The sequence below is a fragment of the Neopelma chrysocephalum genome, unplaced genomic scaffold (assembly GCF_003984885.1).
Source record: "Neopelma chrysocephalum unplaced genomic scaffold, ASM398488v2 Primary Assembly neopelma1_60, whole genome shotgun sequence".
Taxonomy (NCBI): Eukaryota; Metazoa; Chordata; class Aves; order Passeriformes; family Pipridae; genus Neopelma; species Neopelma chrysocephalum.
This window is the reverse complement of record NW_020897715.1, coordinates 17325691-17341211: the sequence shown is the minus strand read 5'-3', so window position 1 is coordinate 17341211 and position 15521 is coordinate 17325691. Positions and strand designations below refer to the sequence as shown.

At 51.0% G+C, this 15521-nt stretch overlaps 2 protein-coding genes across 3 annotated transcripts; one reads left to right on the top strand and one right to left on the bottom strand.

Moving 5' to 3' along the window:
• Positions 1-189: 189 nt before the first annotated feature.
• Positions 190-2746, top strand: CDCA3 (cell division cycle associated 3). Its single transcript, XM_027681466.1, has 5 exons — positions 190-394; positions 472-601; positions 684-890; positions 1844-1965; positions 2357-2746. Exons 1-5 carry the CDS (start codon positions 281-283, stop codon positions 2495-2497), a joined length of 714 nt encoding a protein of 237 aa, XP_027537267.1. The 5' UTR covers positions 190-280; the 3' UTR covers positions 2498-2746.
• A 976-nt stretch (positions 2747-3722) lies between these two features.
• GNB3 (G protein subunit beta 3) lies at positions 3723-14003 on the bottom strand. Of its 2 annotated transcripts, XM_027681427.1 has the most exons (10): positions 13828-14003; positions 9129-9230; positions 8567-8605; positions 8293-8399; positions 8118-8181; positions 7874-8036; positions 7706-7772; positions 6567-6768; positions 5211-5427; positions 3723-4403 (listed from the first exon to the last, which is right to left on the bottom strand). In XM_027681427.1, exons 2-10 carry the CDS (start codon positions 9183-9185, stop codon positions 4297-4299), a joined length of 1023 nt encoding a protein of 340 aa, XP_027537228.1. In that variant the 5' UTR covers positions 9186-9230; positions 13828-14003; the 3' UTR covers positions 3723-4296. The 2 variants fall into 2 exon arrangements, with proteins under 2 accessions (XP_027537228.1, XP_027537229.1); XM_027681428.1 differs by lacking the exon at positions 13828-14003 and having other exon boundaries at positions 9129-9296.
• Positions 14004-15521: the final 1518 nt, after the last annotated feature.

Sequence of the window (15521 nt, the reverse complement as noted above, 5' to 3'; positions counted from 1 at the left end):
GCAGCCACCCTGCTGCCGTCACAGAGGGCGGTGCCGGGCTTCTTGACCAATAACAACGTAGAACGGGGCGTGGGGGGCGGGTCAGTGCCCGAAGATTGACAGCGGGACGAGGCGGGACGTGATGGGCGGGGACAGCGGGGCCGGTGGGCGGACGGGAGCGGGGACGATGGGATGGGCGTGCCGGGCCCCGCCCCCATGCGACGGCCAATGGGCAGCGGCACTGGCCGGCGCGCGGGAGATTTGAACGGCGCGGCCCGGCAGCAGCACGGCCGTCACTGCCATGGGGGCCTCGGGCAGCGCCCCTGCCACCCCCACCGCGCCCTGCAACAAGCACCTAGCGCACGTCAGCGACCCCCGCTCTCCCACCGCCGGCATTCTGCGCACCCCCATTGAGGTAGGCGTCTTCCCGGCCGCCGCCGCCGCGCCCTGGACGGCTGCGGCCTGCCGCCCCCACGGCTGCCCTCTCTGCAGGTGGTGAGCTCCCCGGCGGGCAGCCCGCAGCCCAGCCCCGCCGAGCCGCCGGCGGGCACCGCCCAGGAGCGGGACCCGCGCTCGCCCACGCCCGGTATCTCCCGCACGCCCATGAGAGCCGTGTCGAGTGGTGAGTGAGGCAGGTGCGGGGAGGCGCGGGGTAGGGGCTGCCCGGCCCGGCGGCTCACCCCACCTTCTTCCGCCCCCGGCAGACAGCGTGGACCGCCTAGTGAAGCAGCTCAGCGAGGCCTTCGGGGCAGAGGCCGCGGCCCCGGAGCCGGCACCTCCGGGAGCGGCGGATCCCGCCGAGGAGCCGGCACGGCGGAGCGGCCCGCCCGCGGGGGAGCCGGAGGGGCCGCTCTCCCCCAGCACGGGCCCTTCTTGGCCCGCCCGCCCCGCCGGGTACGGCTTGACCTCCGGTAAGTGCTCGGTGTGGCGGTGACAGGGCTCCGTGTGCCCCGAGAGCCGCCTGGCCCGCGGTGTGAGCAAGTCGGGGCTCTCGGCACCCTCGGAATCGGTTGCCTTCTCCAGGCTTTGCCCCCTGACAGAAGCCTTGTCCTCATCCCCCGGTTCGGCTGTGTCCCACCACCCTGGGCAGCCTGATCTGGAGGCTCTGCAGCTGGGAGGCCCCTCTGGGAGGTGTTGGGTTATCAAACCTGTTTCTTTGAAGAGTTGAGAAATTGTGTTTTCAACCTGTAGTCAAAACCAAGAGGTATATGTAAACTGCTCCCCTCTCTGAGGTGGGTTTGTGATTATGGAGACCTGTTCAGAGAAACCTTTCAGCTTTTCCTTGGGAAGAGTTAGGGAGCAAGGGTGGGAAGCACAGTGCTATGGATGAGTCTGTGATATGGACTGTGCTACAGAAAGCTCTGTGCTGAGCATCTCTCCTAGGAGGAGAGGCTGAGAGCTGGGACTGTTCTACCTGGGGTAGAAAAGGCTCAGGGGGTATCTTATAATACACATATAAATAGTGGAAGGGAGAGCCAGGCTCCTTTCAGTAGTGGGACTAGAGGCGACAGGGACAAAATGGAACACAGGAAGCTTCTGAACATCAGGACACACTTTTTTTCACTGAGAGGGTGACTGAGCACTGGAGCAGGTTGCTCAGAGAGGCTGCAGAATCTCCATTTGAGATATTCAAAAATGACCTGGACATGGTGCTGGGCAACTGGTTCTAGGTGGCCCCGCTGGAGCAGGTCCTCTGAGTTCCCTTCCAGCATCAGCCTTTCTGTGATCCCTTTGCCTAGAAGTCCTCAGGTAAGTCTTTGCTGTACAGGCAAGCAAGCTAGATCATAAAGGCCAGGGGGCATTTAAAATCTAGGACCTTCTAGCCTTGTTGTGATGCACTGGTGTGTTTCCTTCTGTCAACTAGTGAGCAAGCCTGTAAGACACAAGCCCAACAACAAAATCATGGCAACATCTGGAGGAACTGGCCGCTCTCCCCTCAGCATTCTACAAGATGATAATTCTCCCAGTACTCCTGCCCCTCGCCAGGTAAAGCTTAATGGGTCATATTGTGGGACAGAGAATGGGCTGGAAAAAGCCAAATCCTTCAGTTTCTGTGTGTTGTAGGGCCCCAGTTTGGAACTGTGGTCTCCTAAACCTGTAGAGCCTAGGAACTTCATAAATATTTTTCTGTGGGTCAGCCCTGCCCTTAGGTGCCTACAAGTCTTGTTTAATGTCTGTCTTAGGTCTTAACATGACATTGCTCATTTCAGTGCATTCTTTCTCTTTAGGCTGTAGAAAGAAGTCCATCACTTTTTTACATTGTTACAAGAGAGCCAAAGCTGAATGGCCTGAAAATAGGCTGCATGTTTCACTGAGAATTACCTAACCATCAATTAATTTGTGTTTTACACTTTGTTTGGGTTTTTTATTTCTCTAGGGCAAGAAGCATGTGTTGGGAGAGAACCTTGGGGAAAAGAAGGAAGTGACAGTGGACTTGAGCAGGAGCCTTAAATCTGGGAACTGTGCTTGGAATGACTTGAACAAAGAGAACCAACAGTGTCCTTTTGTGGAGAATTAGAGATTTCCTTTTTCAGGATCTTGCTGTAATTTGAGTTTTCTAGGGGGGGAAATACTGCAATAGACTGAAATTCTAGAGCAGTGATCACATTTCTTGTCTATCCCTGTGGGGAAAGATTACTCTCTCTCTCCCTCCTAGTTTGCCATGTCTTATGTACAGCACAGACTTTGGCTCTTCTATTGTACGTTGCTGTATTGATTTTTCTGTTGAGTTTTTATCTGTAGTAAATAAATTTGTGTTAAGCCTTTAGCCTTTGCTGCTGATAGGACAGCAGGAGTCCCCTGCTTGCCCAGGACAATATTTTCTTTGGGGACAAGGGTTCACGAACAAATAGTTCAACTTCCCATTAGCCCTAAAAACTGCAACTCACTGAAGGGTCTGGTCTTGAACCCACATGCTATAGCAAGGGCCAGGAAGCTGCAGCTCCATGCAGGAGACTGTACATCTGGGGTTGCTTTTGAAGTTAAACTGCCTGCACTGGCCTAAAACTAATGTATACAAAGGACTGTAGACTATTGCAAGGGTCTGGCATGAAGGTGAGATCCAAAATAGCGTGGGATAGTATTGTGTGCTAATACTGACCTTCTGTTGCTAAACCTTGCTGACCATCAGCTCTCCCTCGCAGAGCCTTGGGACCCCAGGATGTTGTTATGAGCCAACAACTGGAATAGGGACTGAATAAAATGTCTGTGTCCTGTAACTGAGCTTAAATCTCCAAGGTTTGCAAGGGTGCATTTTCAGCTCTCTATCCTAATTCCAGCCTCCCAGGTGAGGAACACCCTCCTCTGAGGGATTGTGAGCTAAAGCAAGATCTGTGGATGAGGTGTCTGGATGGGATCAGCAGGCAATATTCATAGGAGAGGAGTTGTGCTTGCAGTAGCTCACTGCAGTGCTGGAAAGAACACAGCCTGCAGTGCTTATGTGAGTTTTCTTTATTTGCCTGGGCTATGAAGATCTAAACAAACTTGAAAACAGGGGCCAATGGCTACTGGTTAGACAGTGTCACCACACAATGCAGGAGTGAGGCAAAAGGGGAAGGTACAGCAAGAAGCAAACAATAAATAACAAATACAATATTCCCTGATATTCTGGCAGGTCTGAGGGCTACCTTTCTGCCATTTATGCATAGATAAGACTTGCTCTAAGAAAAGAATAAATATATTCTCTGGTATTTTGGAAGGTCTGAAGACTACCTTTCTCATGTTTATGCATAGATAAGACTTGAGCTAAGTCTTCCCCAATGGAAATGAGCCAAATTTACATTAGCTTTTTGTTTGAGGTGGTGTGATAGAAATTTCAAACCCAGTACATCTCCGTGGCTGTCTGCAGGGATATAGGACAGCTGCACAGAGAAGCTAGGTAGAGTTAAATCAGGGAGAGATCTTAGTTGGGGGCAGGTGTTGGATGAGGGATCCTCTGAAGGAGGAGGATGTGTGTCAGTGTGGGTAGAGGTGTTTGAAGGAAGATGCAGGTTGTCTGAATTGTACTGTAAAGTCCTGAGACATAAAGAACAGTGTTTTGCAACTCTTCAAGCCTGCACAAGGCTGGAAACTGCTGGGGCTATTTAGAGGTGGAGAGAAGGGCCAGCGTGTGTGCTCCTGTTCCCCAGCTCCCCCTGCTTCTCCTCCCTGACCTCTGCTTTCCCTTTCGCTCTGGGAGACTCCTACAAGTGACCTGTGTCTAGAGACAAGCGGGAGTGGTAAGTAGGCGTTTCTGTTGTGCTCATCTGACGATGCTGTTTGCATGGGCTTGGGCTGTGGGCCTTGCTTCCACTGCTCTTCCCCTTTCTGCTGCCATCCTCAGTTCCAAATCTTGAGGAAGCTGTCCCAGGAGCCAGTGGCAACAGCCATGCCATCTGCTGTCACGCCCAGGCAGCTCACTCTGTTATCGTGGCCGGAAAGTATTCCTATGGGGGAGAAAGGAAAGGTCAGGTAAGGAAGTGGGGCTTGTGAGAGATGACAGGGTTGACCACGCAGAGGACATGCATCATGGGCTGTGTACCTACACCCCTGTGTGTCACCTTGTTCCTATACAATGTGTTAAAATTGGTACGTGTCTAATAGGAGCAAACACACGGAAGAACTTTTGTGCATGGCCTACAACCACCACCCATGGGACTGGCCGAAGAGCAGTGTTCTTGGGCAAGTACAGCCAGCTGAATCCTCATACAACTGCTTTCACCCTGGAGTGATGTAGGACTAGGGAGGGTGTCCTTGATATAGCTGAGAAACGGCAGTGATGTCGGTGGGCTGCATTTCTTGAATTTTCTGAGGGTAGGGGCCACATTTGAAAGAAAAATGGTGTGTATTCTATGTACGAGCATCAGAAAATATCCAAAGATGTTGGATGGAAGCCCTAGCCCACTCTTGGCTTGGTGCCTGGCCACCGAGTGGCACTGTGAGTACCTGGAACTGGCAAACAGCAGAGGCTAGGAGAAAATAGGAAAGTCTGCTGGTGGTTGTGAGTGGTATTAGCTAATAGTAACCTTCTTTCCCCTTGAGACGATGTTCCTTAAAGTCTTGACTTCCTTAACATGAGAAACGATAGTTCTGCACAACTGAGAGTTGTACTAATTATGGTGTGCTCCTTAAGTGCAAGGAAGCCTTGTCGGGTTTCGTTCAGTATAGGATGTGTTCCTTTCAGAAAAAATAAATGCCTTTTCCTTGCCTTGATAGGGACACAAGGCCTCGCAGGGAATGAAAGAGCCACTCACCCACACGCTCTGCTTTCAGGGAGTCCCAGATGTTGCAGTTGAAGTCATCGTACCCAGCAAGCAAGAGACGCCCACTGCGGGAAAGGGCAACTGATGTGATTCCACAGATGATGCTCTCGTGAGAGTACACTATGAGCTCCTGGTCCGCCCGGAGGTCAAAGAGACGGCAGGTGGCATCATCTGAGCCAGTGCAGATGGCTTCACCATTAGGGAAGAACTGGGGAGGGCACATACCAGATTTTAGTGAGGTTTTCCTCAGATCTGACAGATTTTCTCAACTCTTCAACTCCCTGCTAACCTCCAGGAAGCCACGGAGGTAAGAAAACCCAGTAGGACAAGGTACTGGATCATAAAAGTTGAGTCTGCTGAAGAGGGAGATTGATGCTTCTCCTAAGACCTAATAAACCCCTTCCACCTCAAGAAAACCAATGACCTAGGGGCTAGAGCTGTTCAAGACATCTCAGTCCTTGAGGAAGGATTACTTTAGCTCCAGCTGTGAGTTTGGGGCTTGACAAATGTCTACCCATTATTGCCCAGCTGGGATCTAGCATGATTCAGAGCTATGAGAGCCTTCCTCTGTCTGATCCTCATACCCCAATCTTCTCATACATGCTCCCTTTCTGTGGCCTTAGTCTGAGAAGCAAAGAAAGGGCTTCTAAGGAGCACAGGTATGGCAGAAAACCATGTGGCTGGTAAGGTAGCAGTGGGACAGATAAGGAAAGTTGTAATTGAAGTCAGTGGAGGGTGGTTCAAGGAGCAGACTGCAGAAATCTGGCAGACTCATTGCTTATCCACAAGGATTAGTCTGGCATGTTTCTTGCCCTTGCTGTCTCCAGGGCTCTGGTTTGAATCCTTGCCTCTGAGGGCATACTTTCTCCCAGATGTCTGTGCTGCCTCTTGTGAAAATTTAATCTTCAGAAAATCTCCCTGTGATCCCAGATTCCTACCTCTTCTATCTGGAGCTGACTAAGACCCTCAGCTGCATTAGGTATTCCCACTGCCTCACATGTGTCTTGTGCCAGGGATGCTGGAGCATGCCTGAACCACAGTTCCCAACAGCTGCTATGAGCAAAGCTGCACCAGCACCTGTGTTAGGGTGCTGAGGTACACAGACCATGGTGTGCTGGCTGTCTAAGACCTAGGTGCTTCGGTGCCTGGGAAGAGCCACCCTCCAAACTTCAGTGAACATAGGCCCTCCCTGCTTCAGGCTGGATGTTTGGGCCAGGGTCTCCTAAGACCCTTGTTACTCAAACAACTGTGACAGCTTTTTTCAACCTTGTCCCAAGACTCTGTTTCAGAGCTGGTCCACCCTCCATTTTCCATGCTTCCCCATCCCTGTGCAGACAGCATACGTACAGAGATGGCATTGATATCAGACTCATGTCCTCCGAAGGTCTGACGGCAGGAGCCCTCCCGCACATCCCAGAGTTTGGCAGTAGCATCACAAGCCCCAGAGATAAAGAGTTTGAAGTCTGGGGAGACAGCCAAGCTCATACAGTCTCCGGTGTGTCCCAAGAACACAGTCTTCTGCTGCCCCGTCTCAATGTCCCAGAGTGCACTGTGCGGGGGGAGAGGAGAGAACTCAGAGCCAACCCAGGTGAACAGTGTAGAACAGATCTACAGCTGGGCCAAAGGGCTGTCCCACTCGCAAGCAAAAGGAGGAGGGAAGCCATGGCTACAGCACGGGAAAACAGGTGATAGCATCCCTGGAGTCAGCTGTATACAACAAGAGATACCTTCACGGCTGTTGCTGGTGACACCTTTGCCAGAGTTAAACTAAGGATGGGGGTTCTGAGGTTTGACCATATTCCTGTAACTGCAACAGTTGAAGGGAATACTGAAAGGAGGTAAGAGTGACACAAAAAGCATTAATCAGCAAATGGCTGAAAAAGATCTGCTGTGGCCATGCTTGTAGGATGCACACCCCATGTTCACACTACAGCCAGGCAAGCAAGCCCTGTGTTACTCTGATCTCTGATGGAAATGCCACATCCTGACTCATCCTTGGTCAAGAGGTTCTTCCAAAGCAGGTGTTGGGATGGGGTGGGGTGAATAAAGGCTCGGCATTGTTCAGTCTCAGCACAGCGAGAACTGAGAATCAGGAACAAAAGGCTCCAGGTGCTAAGTCTTGCCCACCCTTGCACGGTGGGCAAGACTTGAGAAGTGAAGCACATTGGTGGGCTTCACATAAATTTAAAATGTTTTCTGTCCTTGGACAGCTGACACTGTGCTTTGTGAGAGCTGACAACATGGTCCCTACTGCTTCACCAGTTGACCTGCATCTTGACCTGGCATCAACTGGGAAAAGAAGCACCTATTCTGCCAAGGGAGGAAGAATGGATCAGGCTTCTTAAGGTGTTCCGTGTGGCCTCCCCATGTAGGAGCAATTCTTCCTTAATGGACTGCTGCAGAGCCAAAAGACTGCACTTGCTGATGTGTGCTCTGCCTCTAAGAGCCAGAGGTCATGTCACTAGGACGCAAAAGACAGCACTCACCATGTGGTATCTCCAGAGCTAGTCACAATATTGTTGTCATCAAGAAATCGGCAGCAGGAGAGGTATCCTGGGAAGCAGGAACAAGCAAATATGAGAAAAGGTTCAGGGCTAGAAGGGTGAAGTTTGGAAGCAGGAGTTGCCCAGATTGCAGGCAGGTGGTGCACACACCTGTATGGGCTGAGAGCTCCCTGCTCACTTTGACATTGCCTTCACGAGACTTGAGGCTGTAGATGGAGCACACGTTGTCAAGGCCCCCACAGGCCACAAAATTCCCTGAGGGAGCATAGGCACAGGTCATGACCCAGGAAGAACGCAAAGGGATGGCATGAACCTGGGAGGACAAGAAACCGTGTCAGGACTCTGAGGGGACCCATTCCAGCATCCCCATTTGCTGCAGCCACCTGACTCCTACCTTGTTAGTTGTGTATGTGTCCCACACAATCAGTTTCCCATCTTGTGAGGCACTGACCATAAGTCTGTGAGAAAGGAACAAGATCATGTTAGTAGCTCTCTTCCCATCAGAGCCTTTCTGCCCATCACGCCCCTGTGCTGCCCTGCATCCAGCAGATCAGCAGCATTGCTCTCACTTGGAGTCTGTGGACCAGTGCAAGGCATAGATCTTGGCCAGGTGCCCCCGCAGGGTCCTTCGGGTCCGCATCTGGATGCGGCCAACAACCTCCACTCCAGAAACAATCTGAGAAAAGAATGGTGGGACAGAAAATCAGTCTTGGATTGGCAGAAGCTTTACTGCTATCCATATCTCTGCCTTCTAACTCTGCTTCCCAGCTGGAGAGAGACCCCCTCAGAGTGGTGCTAGCTGACTCCCACACAGTCACCTGCCCAGCCAGCCCTGTCCCTTACCTGAGCCAGTGTTGTGTCTGCACAGGCTTTCCGGGCATCCTGGAGAAGAGACAAGAGCATATGAGACAGATTAAAAACATGTGATGAAGGCAATGGCAAGTGAAATTCAGGGGTGTAGCCTAGGGGCTGCTAGAAGTAGGAAATGTGGCTTTGCTGTGTTTGGACTCTGGCTAGCCCAGGGGGATCCCGATCTGTGATTGGGGTACCTCAACACCAGTTAAATGTCAGGAAGGTGAGACAAAAGCTGGTCAGCATCCAGTTCCCTGTGCTGCACCCTTTCTGTGGATCCTCCCACTGACAGAACATCAGCTGCCTTGAAGACAGGGATTCACTACACTCTTTGGACTGTTGTCCCCTCTTCTTTCCCTTCCCCTCCCACTCTTCCCCCACCATGCTGTGAAGATCTCCATTAGCACTTGAAGGGCTGTGGAGAACTGCATAGGGTTCCGAGTATGTAGATGGAGAAAGCTCAACTCCAACTGGTGGCTGAGAAGGAAAGTTTGTTCCCACGGTGGGGGGATAGACACTCTCTCAGCAGTTTCACAACTGTTGCCAGCATTACCGCAATCTGCTTCTTCAGCTGCTCAGCCTCCTGCTTCATCTGTTCCATTTCCCCCATCTTTATGACCTAGGGGTGGCTCCTTCACGTGGGGCAGCCTTGATTCTGGGGAGACAAATCAAAGGAGAGAAGTGTGAGGTAGAAGGGGCACTAATATGACTGATCAGTCATGCAAATGTAAACATAAAGTCTTAGCGACCATTTCTTGGCTGAATGCTTGATAATGTTGTTTTGTATCCAGTTAAAGCTCTTAGCATTTGGAAAGATCATATTGGGCCTGACCAAAGGTTCAGTTGGTCTTGTATCCTGCTTACACATACACATTGTGAAGCTGAAGAACTCCAGAGCCTCTTACTGTGGTTCTGGCCACACTTGTCCTCTCATTTTTAACCTCTCCATTGCAAACTCTACCAAGTCCTGGTCCTCTTCATCAGGTTTTCCCTGTTCATGGCCAAGCTGTCCACTGCAGCTCCAGGAGGAGAAAATTTGATGGGGGGAGCCCAGTGGCTGTTTCCTGTTGTTTGTCCTAGGCAAAGCCTCACCAGGCAAGACCCACTAACTCTTTGACTACTAAGGAAATTTGGGGACTGTTGAGATGCTCTCTCAGGATTCCCTTTTAGTTTTCCATAAAAAAAAAAAAAGGAAGCCTAGGGAAGGATCTAAGGATAACATAAGCTGAGAGTGGTATTTCTCCTACTTGCTCAGCCCCAGCTTTTCACTGACATCCAAAGCTAGAGCAGCATTACTGTATGGAAGTCCTTCATGGACTTTTCTTCTATGCATTTGTCCATACAATTTTTGTGCCCATGTTGAAGTTTAGCATCCTCAGTACCCCATCATGATGACTTCCACAGCTTGGTGGCAGACTGTGCAAAGAAGTTCCTGCTTCCATTACTCCCCAGTGTCACTAATTCCACTTGGAGGTACCTGTATTTTGAGTTGGAAGAATTAGGAAATGAATGGTCTCTATTCACCTCTGCATCATTTGGTATTTTATAGATTTTTGTCATATCTGTCTTCATTCACCTATTATCCAAACTGCAGAACAAACTTAGTCATTCCTCCCATGTAAGCTGTTACATCCTATTACCTCTGTTGTTCTCGGAGCTCTTTTCAGTTGTTTACAGAGCATAGATGATATGTTTTTGCAGGGAGAGCAGTGAACCAGAACTGTAATCCACATTCAAGATGCAGGTGCACTGTATCATTATACAGCATCTCTTGTTTTGTTCTCTCTTTCTTCACCAGTGATTCTACCATCTCCCACTCCTGTAGACAGACCTGGTCTTTAATTGCTTTGACATTTCTCCTGGATAGGTGTGTGTCCAGATGTGCTCCAGGTGTTGTTTTCATTAGAACCAGGGCTTTGCCCCTAGGCCAAGAAATGTTCCAGCAGCATCTGTAGAATTTCTCCTAGTCCCTGTGGGTCACACCACCTCCATCCCTCTCTGGCCTATTGCCTGAAGGCCTCATTTCTTCCAGCCTGTGAAGCTTTGGGTCCATCCATGCCAGTCTGCCCTCTTGCTGTGGGCAAGCACATTCAGAAAGATGCCAAGTCCCATCTTTGCTTGCTGCTTCATTGAGCTCTTCGAGTTTCCCCTCACAAATTCTTTCCCCCGAGCGTCTCCACAGCTTTCCTTTGATCCTCCATGCACAGTGAGTTTCTGCTTGGTCAATCATTCCTGTGGCATGGTGTTGAGTGTAGGAAAGACAAGGAGACACAGGTTTCCTGTACCTCCTGGGAGGCATGAGCTTATCCCAGCAGGAGTCTATTTCAGGCTATACTTTGCAGAGAGAGTCTTGTGCCTGCTGCCTGCAAGGCTTGACAGAGCTACAGCACTGCTGACTCCCTGCTCCCTGCCCATGCACTGCACATGGGTGCTGGCCTGGTCTGCTGGCCCCAGCAGACAGTGAGGGAGCAGGAGAGGAATTTGGGACTGCACTGTCAGAGGCACATGCCACAGCAGTGGCCTGGGGCTGCCAGCCTCATCTATACTGAAGGATGGAAACAGATCAGCACCTAAGCTGCACCCTTAACATTTTATTTTTCTTCTCTCAGAGCAGTGATGAGAAGTGTCCTCCCAGTAAGGATGCACAGCTGCACCTCACTGAGTGACTGGCCATGAAAGCCCACATGCATGCAGTTCTCCTTTGGGAAGGGAATGGATACTCCACCCTCCTCTCAGCTAACTGACAGAGGGGGGAGATGCTAGGGAAGGCCTTTTAGCTTTCAGATGGAGGCTGCACATCCTCCTTATCCTGTGGTGTTTGTCCCTCAGTTTCAGTGTACAGAAAGGCTGTGAGACTGTGTCCAGCTGTGGTCGCTGCCTACTGACACCTAAGGCACACCTGAACTTCCAGCCACCCTGCAGGGACCAGCAGGCCCACCCCAGAGACCGCTGTGGCCCAAATCCTGACCTTTCTCAGTGTTCCTTGCGACTGATTCTACCTCCCCTCCATTAACACTAAGCATTGGATTGCCTTTTCCTTCTGGGTCACCTCTTCCCTCCAATTCTCTACTTCCAGCCTCCTCTGCTTGGTTCCCAAGCTCTTCAGGCTGTTATTTCACATGCCTTTGGCTGAGATCATTGTCCATCCTGCTGCCCTAATCTGTCTTTGTAGACTTCTGGGTTTGCCTATGCAGACCCGCATGGGGATGGGAACCTTATTCTGCCTTCCTTCCAATTTCTGCCTCAGGTGAAGCTGACTGCACATGTCCTCCTCGTTACCCATCGGATCCCAGTCATCCTTGTATTGCTTCTGCTTTTTTATTGCTCTCTTCCGTTGCATGGGTGTTTCTCAACTCTGGCACTAGCACAGGAGTGCCAGTTCACCGCCTTCTCTGTAAAGCTGCACAACGAGATGAGGGGCTTTCGGAGCCAGTAGGCAGATCAAACGGCAGGGGCAGGATGTCGAGGACAGATAAAAAGGTCTAAATATAGAGAAGGTGCAGCTCAGGACTCTGTCCGAACCTTTAAATCCCTTTGAGGGAACACTCTAAATGAAGCTGGGAATTGTTCTCAGCCTCAGAAGGACAAGGAGCCTCAGACGAGTGATAATAATAGCTCCATCTTTGCCTGTCCCCTCCATCCATCACATCCCAGGGCAATTTGTGGATAGTGAGTTACCCAGTCCCCACCGTAGTGCAGCTGCCTCCCAGGAGGACTACAGCAGGTGTGCAAAAGAGCAGCTCATCATCGTCATGTAAATTTAGAACAGGAAATGGGGGGAATCAAATGGGAGAAGAACAGAGGAAAGGGGAACAGAGTTTGCAGTTTGGCCAAGGCATGTTCCTGCCTTGACCAGCAGGACCTCAGGAATGCACACTTCTTGTGGATCCAAGGATTAGCTCATGGTTGCTCATGGCAGCTGTCCAGGCTGGTTTTAATGAGAAAGGCTTCTAAATGGTTCACACTCAGTCCTTTCTGGAAGTAAGGGCTCTTTCAGGTGAATGCTAAGCAGTAGAGGAAACCAAGTCCTTAGGTACCTTTGGAAAAAGCAATTCACCACCATCAGCACAGCTACTGAGAGGTGGACCTTGGCACCAGCACTGGTCCAGAGTTGTGCCCCCTACAAGCATGACCAGAGAGCACAGCACAGCCAAACAGAGCCTGGGCTCAGTCACTTCATGCCAGCCCTGTTCTGAACTCTGCCTCAGCTGTGCTCATCCAGTTCACAGCTCTTGGCTTCTGAAACCACATTTCATTTCTTCTGCTCTCCAACATGACAGTTCTTTCCACTCCTGCCTTTTCCAACAAATTTGCTGGAGGCACCTGATGTAGCATTCCTGTCTGTGGGCAAACCAACCCATCCTGAGCCCTTGGGTGTCTGCTCGTAGCAGACCGAATGCCTCTACTGTGGTGTGAGGCACAAGGGAACCTGAAATCACCTGTCTTCTGCCTTTTGCTGCCACATCCTGTCTTTTTAGGGCAGTGGCTATATCCCTTGCACTGTGCCATGGAAGGGGCCCAGCTTGCACCCTAGGGACTGTCCCACTAAGTCACCTGCATCACTCCCTTGTGAGTATCAGGGTGCAAGTTATCTATCCTCTGGGTAGCTTCCCCCACATGGGGGAGGGAGTGGTCCCTCTGTGGAATGTTGGGAGAGGGCTGTGAATGGAAAAGGGAAAGGTGCAGGAAGGAGGACTCATTATTAACAGGCAGCATCCCTGGGTCTCTGTAATCCCTGACTGGCTTCGCAGGCTCGCCCTGGTGACCCTGGGCTCCTTGCAGAGCCGGATACAGAGATGATCCCTCTCTCCTGTGATGGAGATCAAAGGTCAGGGTAAAATTACCCTGATCTGCTCCTTGCTTTTTGAGGGCTCCTTCTCTATCCGGTAAAGCAGCCAGCTGCGAAGAGGTGTGCTCGGGGCACAACAGGAGTGCAGGACTGTGTAGAGGTAGTGAGTGCCAGGTCCCTCAGCAGAGGTGCTACCCTCCTGCTTCAGTCTGAAAACTGGTGAGATTTACCTGCCAAAGGGAAAACAAGCAACCCCATCCCTGTGCAAAGCCCCTCACCACTGTAAAGACATCTCAGTGCTAACCCCAAGTCTCTCCCCTCCATGATCTCAACCTTCCGCATCCTCTGATGGGATCAGCCCTTGTACAAATACTCCTCACAGAATCACACCAAGAAACTCAGGCTCCCAAATGCCTGATTCACCAAGGTGACCTCAAGCATCACAACAGGGCAGGGTACTTACCGGGATCTGCAGTGAGGTGGGTTGTAGACCCTTCTGGATGGCACCCTCACAGCTGCCTCCCTGGTGAGAACAGCTCCTCGCTGGCCAGAAGCCCCTTGTCCCTTTGCCTTCTCCAGTCAGTCCTGTTTGTCCACCCAGTGAGTCCCTTGCTCCCTCTCTGCTCCTCAGCCTCTCCCAGGACTGATCTCCCCATGGGGAGCTGGAAGGCTGTGGACGGGAGGGGTTGGGGGAGGGCTGATTCCAGGAGCAGCGTCAGGCAAATTAAATCAGACACCAGAGACTTGGGGAAATCGGATTGGGACGTAATGCAAAGCAGGTGGATGGGGAGGGGTGAAAAGAGAGAGTAGCACACTGTTCCTGAAGGGAAAGAAACCATCACAGGCGGATTTGACTCCGTTTATATCAGCAACAAACTAATAAAGTGAAGATTAGCCAGAACAGGCTTGGATTATCAGCCACCGGGGCAGGGCTTGCTGTACCTCACAGTCCACAGGAATTCCCATTTTCCTGGGAACAGCATGCTACGCATGTCCTGGGTAGGGTGGAAAGAGGAATGATGCCACCCACAGAGGCCCTGATAAGGGAAAACCAATGGCAGGGCCGTCACACCCTCTCTGGGCAGCAAATGGGGCTCTGGATGGGGAAATAGAACTGGGCACAGGGGTCCAGGGTGGCAAAAGATTTGGTGGCATGCCTTTTGGCAGCCACTTTAGTGGGATGCTGCAAGGGGATTATCTTGGCCTCAATCTCTTTTAATCTCTCCCGCGGCTTTGGCCCAAGCCCGAGATAAATACCTTTTAACGGATCTCATCTGACGTCAGGAGGCCATCAGTCTAATCACCCAAGCCACCTTTGGGCAAAGCAAGCCAGAGATGTGGACACTGGCCCCTCACTCTCCAACATGTCCTCACCAGGAAGGAACCACACAGCACCCCCACATAAATCATCAGGATGGACATGTGAATACTAGGATGTGATGGACCCCTTGACAGGGAGAGGGAATTTGAAATGCACACATCAAACTGGCTTTTTCCTGTGACCCTGGGGAGGATGGGAAGCAAAAAGAGTTGCCAATGCAGGTTTCCCAACCTTGCATGTTAAGGAAGTGTCAGGATTCAGATTGAGGAGAGACTTCCCTTTCCACAGAGCAGGGGTCCTGTGCCAACGGTGATGAGGGGATCACTCACCCACCTCTTACACCACTGACCTGGCCCTACAGATTTCTTCCACTTGAACTGTAGCTGAGGTCTCCATGCACAACTCATCAAGGCCTGAGTATGTCATGACCACAGATTGATCTCTGGCTCTAATGCTTCCCAGGAAAAGGGTCACTGCTCTTTTTGATACTCCATATCCACCCCATTCAATTCCTATTTGGCTACAAAATAATCCCATCTCGGGACACTAATCCCCCAGGCAGTGACAGCAGATTGCCTTTCTATCAGGGTGGAAAATGATAAACAAAATCTCTCTTCTGCTTTCAGGGACAATTTAGTGCATGGAGAGAGAAAACACAAACAAACAAAAAAAGATAGGCTTTGCTGCAGGGAAACGTGAGCATATAGTGCTTTTTCTTAAAGGCACTCCTCACCCTTTCCATGCTAGTCATGGCCGAACTCACTTTCTCTCATCTAGGCAAACACTGATTTCTTTCACCGAGCACTCAACCCCCTTCCATTATTTGTTAATTAAAT